Source organism: Mastacembelus armatus, chromosome 22 (assembly GCF_900324485.2).
Source record: "Mastacembelus armatus chromosome 22, fMasArm1.2, whole genome shotgun sequence".
Lineage (NCBI taxonomy): Eukaryota > Metazoa > Chordata > Actinopteri > Synbranchiformes > Mastacembelidae > Mastacembelus > Mastacembelus armatus.
In genome coordinates this window covers 5055489-5077248 of record NC_046654.1, presented here as the reverse complement: position 1 = coordinate 5077248, position 21760 = coordinate 5055489, and the positions used below count along the sequence as shown (strand labels likewise).

General features: G+C 40.5%; 1 protein-coding gene across 1 annotated transcript; it reads right to left on the bottom strand.

Moving 5' to 3' along the window:
* Nucleotides 1-3783: 3783 nt before the first annotated feature.
* On the bottom strand, nucleotides 3784-21270 carry crip2 (cysteine-rich protein 2). Its single transcript, XM_026308026.1, has 8 exons — nucleotides 21126-21270; nucleotides 10611-10705; nucleotides 6961-7018; nucleotides 6481-6612; nucleotides 5729-5797; nucleotides 5523-5617; nucleotides 5338-5395; nucleotides 3784-5111 (listed from the first exon to the last, which is right to left on the bottom strand). The coding sequence occupies exons 1-8, from the start codon at nucleotides 21166-21168 to the stop codon at nucleotides 5044-5046; spliced, it is 618 nt and encodes a 205-aa protein (XP_026163811.1). The 5' UTR covers nucleotides 21169-21270; the 3' UTR covers nucleotides 3784-5043.
* Nucleotides 21271-21760: the final 490 nt, after the last annotated feature.

Here is a 21760-nt window from a genome sequence, read left to right as displayed (position 1 = left end):
ACTTTAGGCCCTGGGAGTAAATAAACCACCTGTGGGGCCTGTAGGTATTCATGCTGAATTAAATATGCTCAGTGGAAACCTGCAGTATAGAACAGAAAAACAGGAAAAGATGACAAAAGCGGGAAAAGACTTGGGACAGATGTGACGATGAGGAACCAACTACTCCATGTGATCGGTTTAGCAGCTGCTTCCTGGCTGTCTGAAGGGCGTGGCAGAAAATGATGTAACCAATTTGACGTTGGTAAACAAACAAAGACACAATGTCAGAAGTGAGAATGGGCAGTTCACATGACTTCAGTGCTTTTAGGAACCTTACAGTATCAGGACAAACCCTCTTTCTAATGTTTATATATTCTAGTTTTCCTTTTATCTGTCCTTTTTGCCTGACTGAATAAATGATAGCAGAAAGCCCTGCTGTTGCCCTTGGAGTAACAACCAAAGGACTGTCTTTGCTTACCCTGTTAACTAATCTGAAATGTTTTGGCTGTCTCAACCAGGGCTGAGCCAAAACACATCTTGTCTCTGCCTGTAGCCCCCAATTAACCCTGCAATCACAGATACAGTAGGTGTGAGATAACCTGGAAGGGAGCTGGTGTCTTTGTCTCTGGTGTTTGTGCAAAGTACAGATCACTTTACCAAAAGCATGATAAAAATCCCTTCATCGTGGGCTGGGCAGGCCCTGAGGGACCAGTGGGAGAGAGAGATACAGAGGATTGAGAGTGTACAACGCAAGAATGAGGGAGGGAAGGCCTTGGCTTCAGGCCTGGACAGTGGCAGCTTGCCATGGTTTCATGTGTCTCCACTGCTGCTCTCATCGGTGTAAAACAGCAGACAGCCCACCTGTGTTGAGTGATTGTTCTTGTAGGTAGTACTAAAACAAAGAGCTTGGACCGTCAGGGTAGCAAGGAGGTTCTGGGGTTCAGCATTGCTGCCTTTATTGATGGGGGGGGGGGCGTGGTTGCTGCAACAGTATCTTTGTCACATTTTAAATGCAGGTCCATCTGGCTGTGTTCAGACAGGCCCAAGCTGTCGCAGCCATAGGGAGGATGTTATGTGCAGAAGGAGGGAGAGGTTGACTGGCTGTTCTGATTAAAGTCTTAACATCTGCTTCTCTGCAATAACATCAGTGACTCTACAAACAGATCATCAACACAAGAGTACAAAAGAAGCATGCTGGGATTTACTGTAGTGTTTGGAAAACCATCAGGGACAGTGGAAGGCACTGTGATAATTGATCCACAGCCTCTGATGTAATTGTTAGTTACACCAAGTTTCCTTATGCAAAAATTAGACATATTTCTGATTGGTGTTATGGGGGGGGGGGGCGTGGCTCCCATCACATGTTTTGCTGTATGACTTGGCCAGAACAATGATTATTAGAAAGATCATAAGAATAACTCCAATGCAAATGTGTCATCATTATCTACTTTATATAATCACTGTAGATTAATAAGTGTTATGAAATCTAATTACCAAAAGGAGCCTCAGTAATTCATCCAGCCTGCTTAACTACATGGGAAACAAAGCATTGATTACAGACAAGTCTGGCGCCCATCTGACTCGAGCTGTTAATCTAACATGGTTGAGATCCAGGGAGATCAGTACAGCTGCTTTATAGCGTCAAAATCAGACACCTGGCTTCTAAGAACTGGGTGTTATAAAAATATTTTCATGTGTTACACCCAGTGCCTGCTAGAATAGTCACACAATGTCTGTAAAGGCCCTGAAACTCTATTTTTCATCAACTTCTTATTGTAAGAGAAGGGATTTTACATGTACATAATATTTCATGTGAATATAACAGTTTTGGTCGTTTCCATTGAGAGATGCTTTGTCTAAGATCTAAAATTGAATTCAAGTCAGTGTATTATATTTTATTATATGTGTTCATTTTGGCAGGTTAGTAGGCAAGTTTCCATCCACATTTAGCACAAATTATAAATGCATTTCAGATAATCTGCAAAAGGAAATGATTTTGACAACCTGATGGAGAGTTGACATTTATGTTTGATTTATCTCTCCAGTGTAACTGTAAGTCATGAGCTTCATATACTTAGTACCATCTACCAAGTTGATATGAACAGTAGCTTATTTACACATCCAGCAGTGACAGAACAACATTATCTCTCATTTAGAGTCATGTTTCTAACCATCTGATGAATGTTAAGTCCAATATTCAGGCTTTTCGCTCGGTTTTTGGTCTCTACCAAGTCCTGAGGAGATTGTCTGACTCTTCACCAGCTAGCATCCAACAGTGTTTGTCTGCACTAAATTCTATACATATAACACAGGCAAACTTAAATCACTATTTTTGGTCATGTGAAGCACGTTTTAAATTTGCAGGATCAGACTGCCAGGGAAAGTGACAGAGGGATCCCCAGAGTCTTATCCTTGTTCCATTAGCATGACCCCTTGGTCACTTCACTGAAGCATTTGGACATCTGTTCAATGGGTTAAGTCCATGGAACGTTCACTGGTCAGTATGTAAGATCTATTTAGGGAATAACTGTAGCTGGTGGAAATACTGTTTTATGATATGAGACACGTCTTGCTCTCCTCAATAAGAGGCAATGTTCCAAAAGCAAAGACAGACACAAGGAGAAATTAATATCCCCTAACTGGAAAACCAGTTATGAACGACATTACATAAATATATTATATCTGACACTTCCAATGTAGAACTGCTTTATTTGCTGAATGCTATGGAGGCCTGTGTACCTAATTTTGTCTGCCACAGATGTTTTATTATGCACTTCTCATCACAAGGTCACAGTCAGTCCAACCTGCGTGCAAGTCAGTCATCACTGATCTGAAAACAAAGAGTTCACATGTAGGCGGTGGCTCCATATATATTGACATCTGTTTGGTATCCAGGCAAACACAGTTTCCTGGGTGTGGTCCAGTACAACTGTACAAAGATGTTTTCACGATGTAACTGAAAATGACTAAACGTGTGAAATATGGTAGCTCATATTTAGATTTTTTTGACTAAATTGTTGACATTGTGTAACTGTGCAGCCTGCATGAGAGCGAGTGAATGCAGCAGCAATGCTGTACATACTGGTATTTCAGCAATGCTGTGAGGCTGAAACTGTGCAGTAAGGTGAAGCCGTGCATTTTTCCTGCTATCAGTTATCATGTTTGGATATGAGTCAAGTGTTACCTCACTAACACCCTCTGACATCTTTAGAAAATAGTTTTACACTCAGTTTTCAGGAGTTTACACCTGATTTTGTATAACCTCTAAGTTTACCTACATGTTGCACAGGTTATTTAATAATGTTTTTCTGCACCGTAAATCATGATTCACTACAGTTGTGCCAGTAAATAAGTTTACTTAACCCAGTGATTCATTCAGGGAAAGCTGGCTGAGCGCACTTGCTCTGCTTTTGTAACATCTAACGTTTGTGGCTTCATACATTCATTCTTGTCTTGTTGACCAGAGCAGCTACAAATTTGTACATAGGATATTTTTCTAAAATGTGTCTGTATATTGTGCACAGATCGGGTTAGTTATTTTTACTGCTTATTCTGAGAGCCTGTGGACAACATATAACAAGCATCATTATTTGAAGCATTTTATATTAAAGATAGGTTTGACTGAGAGTGGTTGAGAGATTAATTCATCTTCAGTGCCACTCTGTTGATGCTGGTTATGAATTCTTACTTTTCATGTAGACAGATCTTGAAAAAAGATCATTTATAACCTTAAACTTACACCATGTGCTGTGTTTCCTTATTGCAATTCAAAGACAGAAGGATAAATAATTGAAGTAACGCAGATAAGGACTGAAATATTTATTTGAGGGATTAAAAAGACAAATGCAGCAGGGCTGAAGTGCAGTGTTTCAGTTCTACAGTGAGTCCTGCAGTGTCTAAAGCCCTACAATGTACAACAAGTAATAAACAAACAGTAACAGTCATACAATTATACTAGAATGCACATTCTTATCTCTGTCTCAAGCTACACTACTATTTTCTGCTAATGGCAAAAAATAGAATACTTCAAATAGCGCATCACCTCTTAGAAAATAACAGCAGGGTTATTTATTCAAAATAACAATAAAAGTCTTGATCGCAGAGAACTATACAGCTTACATCATCTCATTTTACCTCCTTCATAATCAGCCTCATAAAGGGTAGTAGCACAATGCCCAATGAAATTTAAAAGAAATAAATACATGTTTCTCCCTTGGCAAATCACAGCCCTCCCAACCCATAATTTCACCCACATTCTGCCTCACTTTGAAAAATAGTATTATGTAAAAATCAGATGTTTGTGTTTTCAACACATTTTATAGACCAGATTGTGACATAAAACATAAGTAAAAAGTCTCAGTACAGCCTTCTGGATGTTGAAGAGATCCATGATTTTACAATATGTTCAGACTGTTTTTAAAAAACAAAATCACTTCTATTACATAAGGACTGTTGATAGGCAGTCTAACTGTAAATATGGCATTTGTTATATATAGATGAATTTTACTGGCAATGTGCTCCTGAACATCAGACGCCTCTGAGGGGAAATTCCTCTGGCTTTCAACACATTGCACTTCTCTCTACCCACAATGCATCCTTCCACACCTGAGAGTCACTTTTCCTCTCATCTGTTTTTAAACATACATCATGTCAAAACATCTTTACGCTGTTCTCTTGGTGCAAAATTAAAATATAAGATAAATAAATATTTTCTATAGTGACATTTAATTTGAGTACACGTACATTTGTGTGTACATGGAAAAGAAATGTTGGAATTACCCAAAGAATGTGAGTCAGTCGTGGGAATGCTCGATGTGGTTGTGCAGAGAGACTTCCTGGAGCAAACATAACAAATGCTGCACTAGACGTGTTGTATATATGAGTGAATCTGATCCCGGGCTGCTGGGAGTGGGTCAGAGTAAAGGAGAAAATGAGCTGGAGCAGAAGGCCGATCGTCTCAGGTATGAACACACAAGTGAGGGAAAGAAAAAAGGCTACGAATAATACTGTGGCTGATGGTCAGTGTTAAGTTGAGAAGAGGGGTGAGGCTGAGGGGACAGAGGTTCAAGGCTGGGTCACTGCACTGGGCTCCTTGTCATAGATGTAGCTGCCCACACCACCAGTGTTCACACCTGGAAAAACCACAGGGACAGAAGTGGGTCAGAGGGTCAGAAAGAGGGCAAGAGCATGTAGAACATGAGGAAGAGAGGCTGCAAAACATATGGCTACTGTCAATACAATATTATGACTGCTGAGTTAACACTTTTTGTGCACTGTGTGCAGCATGGATCAACATAAGACACTCAGTTTCAAGTGCAGTTGATAATTGGTGGGTTGACAGCACCCCCTAGCGGTTACCTTTGGGCCCGAAAAGAACAGCATAACATGGTTTGTGGCAGTAGGGCTGGCCGCCATGCTGAAAGAAAGAAAACACAAAGGTAAAGATTACTAATGTTATGCTCAATGAAGTTCTTCCCAACACTGTATGTTTGTGTGATTTAATTAGTGGAAATCCCCCCCCCCCCAACACCTCTTTCTCTCACCTCTGCGTGGCCGCCAGCAGATAGAGTCTTGCCGCACCTCTCACAGCGCAGGCAGGGTCGATGCCAGTCCTTACCCAGCGATGTCACCTTCTCAGCTTAAAAGACACATGCACATAAAACACACCTGTGAGAAACATTTAGCAGGTTCACACTTAAACATTTTTCCTCACTCCTGCTTCCTGGAAGGGTGGAACTATTGTACCTACCAAAATACACCTTCTTGTTGCAACGGGGACACAGGTTGGCCTCTCCGGAAAAAGTGGTGATGCTGCCAGCTGTCGACACATAACACACACATTATAATGCTGGAAGGAGAGGGAATATGGTTAAATAAATGATCATTAATCTTTCAAGCTACGTGTGAAATTTAATGCATTAATAATGTGGACATTAAATAAAATTGAGCCAATTACTAAGCAGATTTTCTGTCTGTCAATTACTGACTGAAGGTTGTGGCAGGCAGATTTAAATGTAGTAGTGTTATACATAATATAAATTATATTAAGTGCTTTCATATATTTCACATTGTTATCATTTGAATAAATAAAATGTTTTAATGAATTACAAAGATCTCATGGCATCTAGTAAGGTCTTCAAGAATTTCATTCCATACATTGACATTCAGATCCAGAAAGCAAAGAAAATCCTAAATGGGGGGCTTTAAGAACCAAGTGGGTGGAAAATGGCCACTACCTGGGAACTAACAGAAAGCTACACATCAGAGATAAAGTGGCAAAAACATAGATTGGCATGATTTTGTTTTTACATTTTTGTTTTCTATCCCGAGAAATCGAACATGGCTGAGAGAGCCCCCTCAAGAGACTTTGTGTGTTGATGTTCTTATCGAGTCAGCTTTCATTCTGACCTACAACTTCTTGAAAATGCCAAAATCTTAGGGAGAAAAACACAGAGCAGCTTTATTTTCCAAATAATACTTATTGCTGTATTTCTAATTTACCTTTTGATGGTGCCTTGGGTGCATACACCCGCTTCTCTTCAGCTTTGGGTGCTGAATCCACAGCAGTGGGAGATGAGTTATTGTTGGCCGGAGTATCATAGACATAAGAGCCTGCTCCACCGATGTTCACACCTAAAAAATAAAGGAAAGCAGAAAAATAATGAAATTAACATACAAACAAACATAGAAATAAGTAAATATTTGAATAAAGAAAAAGCTCAAATGAATACATATTTAACTACCTTTTTGTAGAAAGGTATAAATAATACAATAAAAACTGTATAAATAATACATTTTTCAAATAAAAAGGTCATTTGTTTACTAACATTTAATACATTAAATATTTATGTATTTGTTTTAGCTTTCATTCATTCTAGTCTCCTTTTGTGTTGTCTGGATTTTGTCATGAATATAGTTTATGCTGGTTTCATGTCATACATGTGATCCCAAAATAGTCTGAGCTGAGTAAAACTACTTCACCTTTTGGCCCAAAGAGGGCAGCATAGCATGGTTTGTGGCAGTAGGGCCTTCCATCGTGCTGTGGGAGAGACAGAAAAACACTAAGACATACGGATAAAAACGAAATGACTCAACTGACATTTAAGGTTAAAATCGTTTGATGACGCAGAATGGAAAATTATATAATAACATCCATGATAAGTCACATTTTTCACACATTGTCCTGACATCATATATTTTGGTTTTGATCTTTTTTTGTGGTAAGATGTGAAGGCAGAGAAGGTGTCCAGGAATGGATTTGAACCTTTTTCCATATCACAGCTGCCTAATAATGATGTCATTGTCACAGGTTCCTCACAGTATCCAAGAAACAGGACTGTGTTAATGAATTGAGCACCACGCTTCAGCGCAGCCTGTGTGTCTGCACACCCATGACCGTCTGCCAGAAAACCCAGTCTAAGACATAGATGGTCCGTTACTGATGCATGCTGGGAATGTGGTGGTTATTGTGGGAGCATGTGACCAACTTGGGTAGGGGATCAGGGCTAAGGGCCAGAGTGGCCACTGGTCCAGAGCCCAATGCCCATAGATGACCAAATGCAGTGGGCATGAATTCCAGGCCCTGGGTGGCATGAAAAGACTAGAAGTTAAACAAAAGATTTTACCCATGATCCCTTCTGCTTTGGCCACATGAGCCACCTTTCCCTCAGAAGAGGGTGCAGCAAAAAAAATGTGGCTCCCTCACCATTAAAAATGCATTAACCAGAGGATCAGCTACTGTTAAAGTAGCCATGCACTCTGTTCACACTTCCTGTTTGACACTGGTGAGACCCATGAAGCTTTGGACGCTGAGCAGTGACTAAAAACTGATGACTTTCTCAGGACAGGACACACAGGCCTCCATTGTCAAGAGAACTGAGTAGTCGCTTACAGTCTGCTGTAAAGTATCCCCGTGTCTCTGAATGTGAAACGTCAAGAGACAGGGCAGACCTGAAAATGGATTATCCATCACTGCTGCACAGCCCACTCTCTTCCCACATCCTGATCCTGAAATCTATATTCTGAATATGTTCTTCTTTCTTTTCTTTCTTTACCTGCCCACCTTCCTCATCCTCAGTTTTAGTCTCCATCACCCATTACATGAACATCATATGATTCGACACCAGAATTAGCATGAATTCACTTTCAACCTCTGGCTGCTTTGTTCTACTTTTCACTTCTAGTATTTACAGACTTATTGGAAGTCATTGCATGTCTTAGCTGGGGAACAGATAGAGATGCTATTGTGTGGCACTATAAATGTTCTGTGGACAGTGGTTCTGTCTTTTTTAGCTTGGGACCCACAATATCAAGCAATATCTCAGTATGTCCTCACAGGAAGTGAGCTGTGTAGTTTGCTCCTCATTTCTGCTTGAGGCTGCAGGGCACAGTCGCCACTAATGACATAAATGGTTGAGTTGCGTTGTGTTTTAATTCAATTCAACAGAATTTACCTCCATTTGAAATTGTGCAGATTCTTTAAATATCAGTATATCAATGAACATAGATTACAGGGTAAACTGCGCATTTCAGCCTTAAATGCCAAAAAGACGTAACTATAATGTAATTCAAAAATGTACCAAGAATTTTTTGTTCTGTTTCTCAGATGGAGGGGTGTGAATTTTTTTTTTTTTTTTTTTTTTTTTTTTTTTTTGGAGGCACATTGTGGTAACTGGGTACTATCAGTTAGGCATTATTTGGGTCAACAGTTTTTAAGAAGCAGTCAGTGTTGCTCTGAGTTCATAACCTCCTGCATACCGAGCCTGAGATCCTTCCTCCCCTTCACAACAAAATCACAGTCCTTTTAGATTTTTCTCTCTTTTTTTTTTTTAATACGTAATGTCCCTCTGCCTCACTATGTTTCCATGATGATCAAGCATCAAGTTTTTCGACGACAGAAGGCAGGTTTATGGCATGGCCCTGTAGCCCGGCCAGGATTTGGATGCTGTCCATGGAGATAGAGGATGGAGCAGGATAAGGGGACATAGGGCTGCCAGAGTGAGAGAGCAGCCCCCAGAAAGACTTTGTGACTACAATGCTGTAATCACACAGAGATTAAACGGCATGAGCAGCATCCTTTGGGGTCTGCAGGGAATTTGATTTTGTGTACAAAAATGCTGAGATCATATCCTTCTCTTCAGAGGAAAGATGCAGTAGACCCAGAAAAGTCTGTTTATGTGAGATATTCACACATGTAAAGAGGGCGAGAGGGTGAAAATTGAATCGGTGGCTGGATCAGTGAGGGCACAGGAAAAAGGGACATGATAAAAAATCCTCAGGGTGAAGGAGGCCGATAGTGAGCAGTAGTTTTTCAAGGGGTCACAATTGGGGGCATCGATTAGACGTGTTGTGCTCCGATTATTTAACAGAGGAAAAGGATCTGAAACAGCTCATCCTCTAATACTAAGGGGATTAAAATTCCCACAAGGGCGAACTATATTGACCGATACAACCTGGCAGAAAAATAGAACATGCACATGCAGTTTCCCATCTGTGAAATGAAATAACCCAGTAAAGAATTTGAAAAGACCCTTTTCTACTGTGATACTGTGTCCTCCCTTTGTACTGATGAACATTACATGTGTGCCATGATATGTATCGGAGCTTACATGCTGTCATCATGGCAACATTGTGTGTAGCAATTTATCATTTTTTATAAATAACAGCTGTTTTAAGTCAGGATTCACTTTAGAGAAAGTATGTCAATAAGTCAATACATAAACAGGAAGCACTGGCTTCCTATTGTTGGATTTCACAATAAAGTCAATGAACCATGAAACTATGGAAGAGTTTGTTGGCTTTTGAACTTGTGAGATCAGCATTACTATACTGATAATTTGTGAAGAAAGAAAAAACAACATAAGCTGAAATAAAGCACTGACAACATAATATGTTGTCAGTGGTATAGTATATAGTATACTATACTATATATTAGTATGAATGGCCTTAATGCAAAATAAACTCCTACAGTACCTCAGTATTAGTGATATGTTCCATACACACACACACACACACATATATATATATATATATATATATATATATATATATATATATAAAAAATTAGGAGACATTTCAGTGCTCCAACCATTTGTTGTTTCCTTTAAATGTTCACAGTTTAACCTCATTGTAAATACAGGCAATGCTTTCTCCCTTTCAATGACAAACCTGCCAAAGTGCATTTGGAGGAGCTAAAAGTGCAGTTTCTTACTTGGATCAAAAGTGTTGACATGATTAGTCCAAACTAATTTGATGAATCATTTTATTGAGTATTTTCCATCCTTTTTGGCACGTGGCATCTTCAAACAAAGCTTTGTGTTTTTGTTTTGTTTGTTTTGTTTTTGGCATAGACAGGACAGACATTTGTGCTATTGTGGGGATCATTAAAAAAAAAAATCAGACATAAACAATCTCACTTGAGGCGATTTTCAAACCTTGTGCAGCTCCCTGTGGAACAAACTGCTTTATTAACTGTCAGATTTTGCATTAAGAAAATATATTTTAGGTACATAAAAGTATTTTTCACAACTTTTCTGCAGTAGAGAAATTGGCAGAGTTCCTCTGTAAACATCTCACAACCCCTCCAATTTGTCCTGTGACTACCATACTGTTACTAGTAGTGTTGTACTGACCTCAGCGTGGCCTCCAGCGTTCAGAAGCTTGTTGCAGCGGTCACACTTGAGGCACAACTTGTGCCAGTCTTTCCCCAGTGATGACACCTTCTCAGCTACACATGAAAAACAAAAGACATAGACATAAGGACGGGGGTTGAGTACAAACACTCACATAAAGCAGCAGTAGTCTTGAACAACAGCCTTTATTTTCTCCATCACTTGTGTTGGGCTTTGTATGTGTTATAATGTGCTGTTCAATCACTTGTCACAAAGAGGAATGACGTCCCCTCACTGCTTCACTCTACACAATAATGATTAACACTGATAACGCTGCGCCTCAATAGAAATCTTGTCATCATGCCAACTGAGTGATTGTTTTAAATGGCGGGTGGGGATACTGGGAATGTCTGTGTACTACACAGGATCCTGTGATGATGTCAGTGTGGGACAGGCAGCCAGTGGCGTGAGTCTCAGTGCAGCTGGAGCAGCGGGGGGTGGCCACATCTAACCCAGATCCTTTGTGTTACCACTCTTCAAACACACACACCCAATCCCCAGTTTACAGTACACTACTCCTCTAGACAACCCCTCAACCCCATTTCCACCCCCTTGTTTCCAGTCTGCTAGAATGACCAACCCCCCAAACAAGCCCTATTATACCTTTTCCAATAATAAATCTCTGCTGCTTCCACACAATGGGTCCCAAGGAGTCGTGCAGGCAGCAGAGGAAACACCTTCTCTTATCAAGGCAGGGCACGACTAACCGGATGCTGGAGTCTGTTTCCTATATATCCTCAGGCATAAAGACAAAAATACACCTTATATGCAGACATATAGACGATTGCTTCCTCCTGTTCTTCCTCTCTTTAGCAGCTTTCCTGCCTGTACATAACCTGTTAATGGAAATGCTGTCAAATTCCTGCATTAATGTCATGTCAGGACAGAACAAACCTTCAGGCAGGTAGGCACATACATACAATACCACAAAGTCGCACCAAACCAGGAGGCTTCAAAACCATTCCTCAGTCTTTGCTTTAACGTCGTAGGAGATGTGACTACCCTCTCTGCCTAGGTTTTTGTTTACTCTCCAATTGGTTTCACTGTCAGTTCTCCTTGTCAGTTAAACAAGAAGACAAATGGCCAACAACAAGGCCCTGGAGAGTAGCTGAGGATGGGGTGTGGGGTGAAAGGTGAGTGTGGGGTGGGGGGGGGGGGGGGGGGTACATCAACAAACAAGACCAGAGGAATGCTGACTTGGCCAGAAGTGTTAAATCACTGTTATACAGATACTGTTATTCAGACTAAAAAGTATGCAATAAATCACTCTAACTCAATAATCTCCTCTAATACTAAACCTCAAGATGGCCACAAAACCTCCAGAAAGCACCAGAGCTGAAGCTAAACGCTTGTATGTTCGTCACATTTCTATCTAAACCTGTAATTTGCTGTTTCGTGCAGATGCTGTTACAGCTTACACACCAACTGCTGCAGAGATTAACACAACAAATCACTCTAGCTTCTCTTAAACTGGAAAAACACTGCAAACCTTTTAACACCTCAGACTACGTTTGAAGAGAGTTTTAAAGAAACCAGCAGGGCTAAACCTTCTGCTCCGAGAGTGTTTGTGTTTTATTTCCTCCTAAATCTCAGCATACCCATAACCCTCCTGACACCCCTACAGTGTTAAAAATAGACTGCATTAATGGAGTACAGAATCCCTGGTAGGGTGTTCTCAGTGTTGTGTATATCTGTTATTGACTGACCCATCCGTAGACATACCTCCAAACAGATTTGACAAGTCAAGATATGAATGCAAACAGACGTCAGGGACTAGTATGTCCTTGTTTATGTGGATGTGTCTGTGCATAGTAATAAAGTGCTTGTTTAACAGCTCCCTATTTTAAATGGCAGTTATGACTGTAACGGGGGTGAGCCTTTCTGTCTCCATTATGTGTTGTAGGAGTTATAGTGTGGGGGAGGTGGATGAGAACTGCATCTGGCCCACATGTTTATACCCGCAGCTCTCATCCAGCCTCCATCCTTATTATGTTTCATATATCCTCAACTGCTGCGATAAAGCTTGAAAGTATGTATCCGGGTTGAGATTTGGCATAGATGCAAAATAGAAAAAATCTAAAATAAAAAAAAGAAAGCAGATAATTAAAATGATGTAATGACTGCACTACCAACCCAAAGAGAGACCGTTCACACTATCCTGAAATGGTTATCGTATGGACACAAATGCCACCACATCTTCCCCTGCCTCGTTACAGCAACAATGTGAGGGTAAATGCACCCACTTGTGTAAACACAACAGCTCCTATTCACAGGAAGTCTCTCCGGAAATTCACATTTACATTGTCAACACTGATGAGGATGTGCCAAATCCCTTTAGCCAGTCTGTTCTCTCTCAAGGCAACCTGCTATTTTCCTCACCCTCAAACACCCAAAACTAAGGCTTCCCTGTGATTTTGTGTATTTTGCAGCACATTTCACATTCTCCCACAATTTGAATAATATAGTATGTTGCTCTGTGTTTAATAGTAGACCTGGGAAACCTTGCCTCAAACGTTATGAAGAACCTTTCAGGAAAAAGGGCAGAGAACTTTACTTTAGAAACTAAACTGATCACGAGATATGTCAGAATATGAGTTATCATCTGAGACAAACAATATTCCAGGCAAAACTATGTAACTGCAATACATTTCAGTAAATACATGGTAAAATTCAGAGATGCAGAAGAATTGACACTCTCTTCTGAAGCACCCATTGATTAGCTCCATTCATTGGAGATAAAATGAGCTCCCACAACAAATGACTTTAACAGGCCCAGATGTCTGACTTTATTGTTAAAGGGAAAAACATGTACCTGTGTATACATTATTTACTGTGGGCGTGATGGAATTTTCTCCCAAGGCTAGAACAGTTTTGGTTATTTCTGTATTCGAAGTATGAAATATTGATTTGACAAGCAGGTGATGATCCTGCAGGAACACTGATCTCCAGGCAAAAAGATAAGAAATACAGAAACAGAGTCCTGGTCAGAGGTCATCGCTATAACCATATGATACCTGCATCACTGTAAGCTGCTTAACTTCATTTGTGAATTCCTGGTTTAAGCTCTTCAGTCTGTGGTCAGCCTCTGATTGCATTGTCAATATGGGCTAAATCATAGAGACAGCCTGCTGCTGACTCCTCTTCTCACTGATTCAGTCTCAGTGTTGGCAGCTGCTTGGTGTCACTGTCAATGAGTATCAATCAACATAAACAAAGCAAAGCACAGTTGCTTAAGCCACATAAATTTCTGTACGTGCTTGTGTTAGTAACAAAATGTGATGTGAACAGAAATAAGTGCATTTTCATATAGAAACGAATGACAAAACTGTGCACAGCAAACACAAGGGCGCTCCACCCAGCAGCACAGCTGAGCCAGGAAATTACAAAATAGGCTCAAGGAAAACAAAATGGAATTTAAAAACATTACATTAACATTAAAATTATTACTGACTTTACATGTCATGAAATTAAGGAGACACGTCAACTAAAACGCAGCACTTTATGCCACTCAAAACTCAAAAGCATGTGATTTTTTTTTTCTGCTTCATGCTTAAAATTTAATGTTGAGACATATTTAGACCTTATACACTGAATTCAACTATGATGTAAATAAAGTCATAGAGTGCTTTGAACCTATGTAACAGACTATGAGTAATGAGAACGCAGTTTCTCACCTGGTCACATTAATTTCTGAGAAATTTTGCCTTTCTACTGTTCCAGTGGCATTCACGATATGTCCATAAAACAAAGCATTCAATAGGGAAGGCATGTTCTCTGCTGAAAAGAGGTTATTAATTAAAGCGAACTTTCTGGAGAAATTTGAGTCTTAAGGTGACTAATTAGAAACTAATTAGAAAGATAAAGACAACAATTTAACATCAATTTAAAACAAATTACTGCTGATATTGCAGAATCGGTTCTCTTTGCAAGGAGAGAGGCATCGGAGAACTTAAACAACCTATAATTCAATTTATTTTGTTTCTTCTGTTACATGATGCACCTACATTTCAGATCATTTTAAGAGTGAAACCAATTAGACAGTCACTGAGCCTGAGCAGGCCTACGGCAAATGGTCGAAAAACACACTGTAATTGGAAAGAACATTAAGCAACAGAACTTTAACAAGGGCTCTTGAGAGGGAAAACATTAATGGACCATTTCTCCAAATGACCCAATTAAGGTTGCAGCTGCACCCAAACACCAGAGTGGATGATTTTTCACCCTGGGTCAGGACGACATTTGTCCTTTGTCTTTTTCAAGTTATGACAGATGAACAAGCACTAGTACAAGTAGTACTGAACGACATTTACACAGCTGAACTCCCAGCATGCAATGGGCCTAAGAATGTCGGCCAAAGGGTTGGGCTCTGAAATCTCATATGGGTGCTCTCTTATCGCTCAATAATTCGATCAGGGTGCAGAGGGGAGAAATCAAATGCGGTTGACAAAGCAGAGGACACCATGCGCTGCAGGAGCTCGTCTCTACAACTAGATAAAATCTAACAGGATTTAAAGAAGCAGCCATCCAAGGCCTTGTTGCTCTGCAATAATGTAGTTTATAGCTATATTCTCAGTTGTCTGAGGCTGATGATAACTCATTGGATTTTAAACAAATGTTATGAACATTTTTGCACAAAATTAAGCTCTTAAGTCTTCATAATGTTCATGATGTAACCAGTGTTATTGTAAATATGTCCAAATCATGGTTGGCTGGATTCGATTCTGTTGCACCCTCGGGTAACGTGGACCCATCTGTTCAGTTTTTCCTACAATCAACTCGCCCAAAACACACTTATACTAAAACACACACACAGTCATACACGCTGTCCACTATCCACACTGTTTCTCATTCCATTCCATCAGTGGCACATGAGTCCACGCAGGTGCTTTGCTTTTTGGATTTTCTCATTGCAGTGTAATAACTGCATGTCCTAATAACCACCACACACCTGACTGACTGGCTGGGAGGTGCATTTAATACAAAAAATGTCTGGTTGTATCTCAAAAACAGAAGGAAGGAAAAAACAAGCAACATGTTTCCTTCTCTGCAGAGAGTTATTCTGCTGTCTGGTGTACAAACACCCTCAAGGACTTTTACTGAACTTCAGTTTAATTTAAAGACAATGGCCATTCACTTTGGCAGCACAACAGGGGTGTTCAATTCACCAAAAGGAAGTGACTTTGAAGGAGTCTGTCTGTGTTTCCTTAGTACATTTTTGAAATTCTTTAAGTAAAGTGTACAAACTTAATGAAAAGCAGTAGTTGCAAAGGATTGTCTTCTGTTGGCTCTGTGCAAACTAAGTGAGTTGACCTCAACAGTGGCGTGCTGTGCATTAGAATTGATTTGTTCAGGGCCAGTGTCTGCGTGCAGCTCCCTGTTGTGCTCACTGTGTCCATGCCGGGTAGAGACTGATGCTAAAAAGCCTCTAGGAAACACATATTTGGATCCGTCTCTCCCTGTGGCTGATGCAACCCTGTGGCAAAACTTAGCTCTGGAGGTCGTCTGTCGCCTCGACCAAGGCGAGGTTTCCTCCCCAGGCTTTCTCCCTTCTCCCCACCCTCCCTCTCTCTCTGAAAAAAAGGAGGCTGATCTTATGAATCCTGCTGGCTGACGTAAATGGGCTGCAGTTAACTCACATCCTGTCTGAGTTGGTCAGACTGCTCCACAGTGCCTGGCTCAGTGACTTGGTTGCCCACCCTAAATCCCTGAGCCTGCTAACTCTGATCCACATCGCTGCTCTAAATGGTCAGGACACCGTGGCCTGGCTAAAATGAGTTCAAAAAGCTCTAGTCTGCAAGGCTTGACATGGTCCACTACATAGTGGACCATGTCTTCAAAGAGGAAGCAGGACTGTATCAGTAGAACTGTGATTTCTGATCTAGCCTGTGGTATAATTGGATAATCAGCCCTTGATGTGTCATATGACAGAGGCATAAAATGTAGCTGTGCTCGACTCCTTTGAGTGAAATCATCTGAGTACTGTGTGATATTTTATAGATTACCACTGAGGAGCTGTAACAGCTGACAGCAATGACACAAAATTACAATGATTAAGCATTTGAAATTTACTGCTCACTAGAGTCAACTACTTTGTGTCTGTGGGGAGCAGTTTGGGAGAAATTTCAGACACAGCCCAGCTGTCTGAGGCTGATGTGTTGGTTATACCACATTGTACATAACTGTTAATTTAATGTTGAATGCTCTATACTAACTAGATGAATGACTTTGTTGTAGTGTCTATAATCACTGGTGATCCTTGTGTCTTCCTGGCACAAGCGACTATGTGACTAATTTGACAGTTAAGGTGTGCTCCAACTATAATCTTTGCCACAAACAGCAGATCAACTGACGTTGTTAACTATAAAATAACAGAACTGAATATGTGTGTGTTCATATATCAGCTCACTCAGAACTTGGCATGAACATTTTTTTCATTTTTCACCAGACTTTCTCCTTTTTCGTCCTGTCTCTGTTTATAGAGGCACAAAGCCAGAGGACAAGTCCAAATACACTCCAGTTAAAAACTTTTATGGATTGGATTGGATTCATGTCTTCACCTCAGGTGAATTTGTGTCTTTCCGTGTGATCTCCGAATTCCTGTATTTATGCTTCTCTACTCAAGCTCAAAAAGCTCAAGCACAGCAGAACATACTGCAGAGGACAGGGATGCCAGGTTAGGAAATTAACATTTTAAGTGTTCACAATTCAGTCGTGTTCCATCCCAGTTAGCTGCAATTTGAGATTTTGTGTTTTTCAGTCTACACTCTACCTCACACAACTGCAATGGTTTTCTGCTTTCTTTATAAATATATACATTTGCCACAATTCTGTCTAACCTTTTTCTGATTTGTAATCTGGTTTAGTTTCTAGTGTGATTTGGTGATTTTTGTGTGTGTATTTTATCAAGGACATTTCTGGTAAAAATCTTAAAAGCCAGTCTGTAGCATTTATTGGAAATGTGTCTAGCTCACTGCTTACCTACATATTTAGTGAGGGCAGAAAACTAAATCAGAAATGGGCTTTGGATAATGAAAATGTGAAGATTTGTAACATGTACCATGCAAATCATTTGGATGAACAGTAACTCTGTTCCTCTGCACTGTTGTGTAACAGGTCACATCGCTGGAAGGTGGAGGAGTTCACCTGTGCTGGGGGGAGAGCAACCTGACTTTCAGCACCAAGCTTAATGCCATCTCCATTAGGGGGATCATATTTGTGCCTCAAAAAAGCAGGGAAAAAGAACCCCCATTGACTGCCGCACAGTAGCTGGCACGTTATGCAATGGCACCAAGCAGAAGGCAACGACTCAAGAAATTATGTTACATAACAGACAAGGCACATTCACACAGCCTGCTGGGCAGCCAAGTGGAAAACAGGGTACTCTAGTGTTGACAGGAAAGAGGAGAGGAAAAAGGGGTATTGTGTGGATGTTCAGGGTAAAAGTGAGATTAAAAAAAGAGGTGTGGGAAACAGTGCTCTGGTCCTCATCAGGCAGACAGGACCAAGGTATTCTACCTCACTGGGAGGACAAACGTGCAAAGAGACAGAAAGAGCCTTGTGTGAATAGAGATGTCGTTTCTCATTATAATGCATGAGGCACTTTGGGAGTCTCCGTTTAAATAAAGGCGATCTATCTCACCCCATTTCCCTCAGTCCTCGTAGTTAAAAAAAAAAAAATCAGGGGAAGGGGAATTCAGGGCCTGAGGCAACACCAAGCGACTGAAAAAGAGGAAAGATAGCCAAGTGAGAGGAACTGCTGAATTAAACAGAGAAACTCATAGCAAGGCCCCACTGGTTCCCATTAAGTTATCATTTATTCACTTAACTGCATAAAGACATCATGCACAAGAGTTGGATCACTGAATTTGGGTTTGTAGTTAGAGACTTAGTGAGCCACGGACTCTATCACACACAAATGTATTTCCACTGGGCCCGGTCACATATTGGCCAGTAGTCCCCCATGTATTCAAGGCATCTTTGTACCACAGGAACTAACAGATGCGAGACCACAATGTGGATGATAGGAATTTGATTTCAACCCGTGACTTGAGTTGGTCACATTCTTTTAATGCCAGAAACAAGCTAAGGTTTCCCATTTTGTTGCCCTTTAATTTAATTTCTGAAAAAATAAACCTGCGCTTTGCACTAAAATTCAGCCATCACCATAGAAAAAAGCAGTCAATTGAGTCCCAAACAGAAAATAATAAAAAAAAAAGATTTCCCCCAAAACCAAAAGAATTTCCAACCCAGACTGTGGCTCACCGCTGCAATTTGAGATGACGTTTTGTGCAGAAGTAAAGAGGAGAGTCGAGTTTGAACGCCATCCCTGCTAAATCCAATACTGGGCAACACCAGCTGGAGGATCAGGTGAGTAACTGCAGGGTGGGCCAATCTCCATACCTCATAGATCAGCACAAACCACCACCACAAGTAAAGTGGTAGCACAAATGAGACAGGAAACAGATCATTTTCTCTATCAATAACACATGTACTGGTGCAGATCAGAAGCAGGGTATTATTATGAACATAATTTTCTCTAATACCTCATTCGCCTCTGTTTTCTCGCTTTAACTGTTCCACCACAGATCTGAAAATTCACATCAGATCTCTTGCGCCTCTGGAGAGTTAAGCGGCTGAGTGTAGGTTGTATGTAGGCGCAGCTGCTGAGCTCATTCTATAATATCTAAAATTCACTACTAACATCATGGCGATGTTTCAGGCTGTGAGCAGTAGCACAGGACCAAATTTTTTCCCATCCCATAGACTTCAAAGCCTCCCTTGAAATGACTGAAACATTAATTTTGTCATAAACACCTTGCTTCACTTTCTCCATCCTCCCTAGTTTTATGTGTATGGCAAATTCCAGCCATGCTGGTCAGTAGCAGTTAATCATCACCCTCGTCATCTTTACAGTCGACTCTGCCCAGAAAGCTCTCCACCCAACAGGACACACCCCAACTAAAAATAACTCCTCGAGACTGAATCTCAGTATGTTAGGTTAAAAAAACATCCATCACTGAGGAGCTGTGACTCACTCGCTGCAATGAATTAGAGCTACCGCACAAATGAATACTCAGACGAGCGTAATTCTGTATTGAGGGAAAAATGCATCTTATTTGTGCAGATATTATTCCATGCCAGTGACTCTCAGGACCCAGAGGATGAGCAGCAGCTGTGATGTTTGCTGCCGCTCCTGTTATGTAAGAGGACTTCCATCCACTCACATAATTGATTTTGACCCCCATGACAGCTCTGATGTGTGCTGTGAAGTGTAGAAAAGATCAGCACTAAGGAACTTTTTTTTTTTGTTTTTTTTGTTCACAGCATGCGACCAAACATAAACACTGAATTACTTATGGTTCAGCAGCATGTTCCCTCAAATAAGGTTAGATATCAGGTTTAAGGTTTAAAATGTTTATCTTCACAACCTAAGCTCCAGTAATCTTCAGCTTTGCTCTTTCAATCACTATAAACATCTGTTATAGTGGATACAAGGTGCCATTCTGCTCACTGTGACTAGGTGTGAGTCAACACTCTTTGTGGGTGTTTTGTTTTCCCATCTTTGTTTACAGGGATGCAAAAGATGCATGTTTACACGTTTTCGACCCACTGACGCAGCATGATGTTGCTGTGCTCCTCTGTGAGTGTGCAATCTCAGCATATGGCATTTCTGCACTCTTGGCAATGGCTCTCATCAGCAACCCTGCCTCCAAAGCCAACTGCCAAGCCTGGATGTTTACCAAACACAACAAATTAAAAATGGCACACATCAGTGTCAAAATAAGATAAATTATTTATCCACTTTTGTGAAGACAGTGCAGAAAGCCCATGTTTTACCTCACAGTGTTGAAATATTTGCTTTTTTTTTTTTTTTTTTTCGCGTTTGTTTGACCCTTCACTTCTCCAGGTTTCAGTTTTTTCCAGCTTGTCTCTGTGAATCATTTACAGCAGCAACTTTTTCCCTAAAGAATCTCTAACATAAGGAATGATCTGAATATTAGCTAATATTAAGTAATATTAAGGTATATAGAGCCAATACCAGGCTACTTTGAAATATACTCCATAAAAATACTTTTCATAAACCACTGTACTGCACTGACATACTGTTCAAAACACAGGAGTAGCCAAGGTATATGTGTAACGTTAGCTACATTCAGAACTTCATTCAAAAAAATAGGTATTTTTCGTTTATGTAAACGATGTAATTCAATATACTTTAATTATAACTGTGTAATTGATTTTTTTTTTCAATAAATGGGACAGAAAATCCTTAAATACGATTAGACACATTAGACTTTCACTAATCTTTGGTGTCTGTAAATGAAGGATCCATAGTATAACGATGTAAAACAAGTTGCCCCATAATGAACCACCCCCCTGTCTGGAGTAACTATATTTTGGTTAACGAGTAGAATCACCATCATGAGCCATAGGTCATTTTAGCAGGCAGGATCAAATAAAGCGGGCATCGCTTACCGAAATATACCGTCTTGTCACACTTGGGGCACTTTGAAGCCATTCTGGGATTCTGTGGCTCGACTGAAAACGATCTGTTTGCTTTGTCTGCAGCAGCGTCCACTCTCTCTCCGTCCTCTGGGTCTCCTCTTCACAGCCAAGTGTCCCGCTCCGCTCACTGAAGCTCCGAGCGTCAACGGCTCCTCATTAGCGTAGCCCCGCCCCCAGCAAATACGCCCCCTTCAAGTGTCGTGGGAAATCTCGCTCCTTCACTGCAAATAAGGAGACAACACAATTGAGGGTGTATATTCCAAAGGTCTTTATTTTGCATTGTGGAGTATCCAGGTTTCATTAGTGAATTTCTCTTTCATACATGATTTCAGTGTGTGAAAAGTCTTATCTATGGCTAAGATGCTTCAAACCAAACTCCACTTTTCTAACATTGTGACTTTCTGAAACAATTCAGTTTTATGGACTTGCCTAGTTGTATGGGGTTGGGAACATATGCAGAAAATTAACTTCTTTTTTCAAGTCTTTTCATTCTTCACAATTGCTTCTGTCACTTTTCTTGTGTACTACCAAGCACAGGGTGACAAGTGGCTGTAAGAAGATGCTGTCCACAACTATTCCTGTATGTGAAATTTATCATGTTCCTC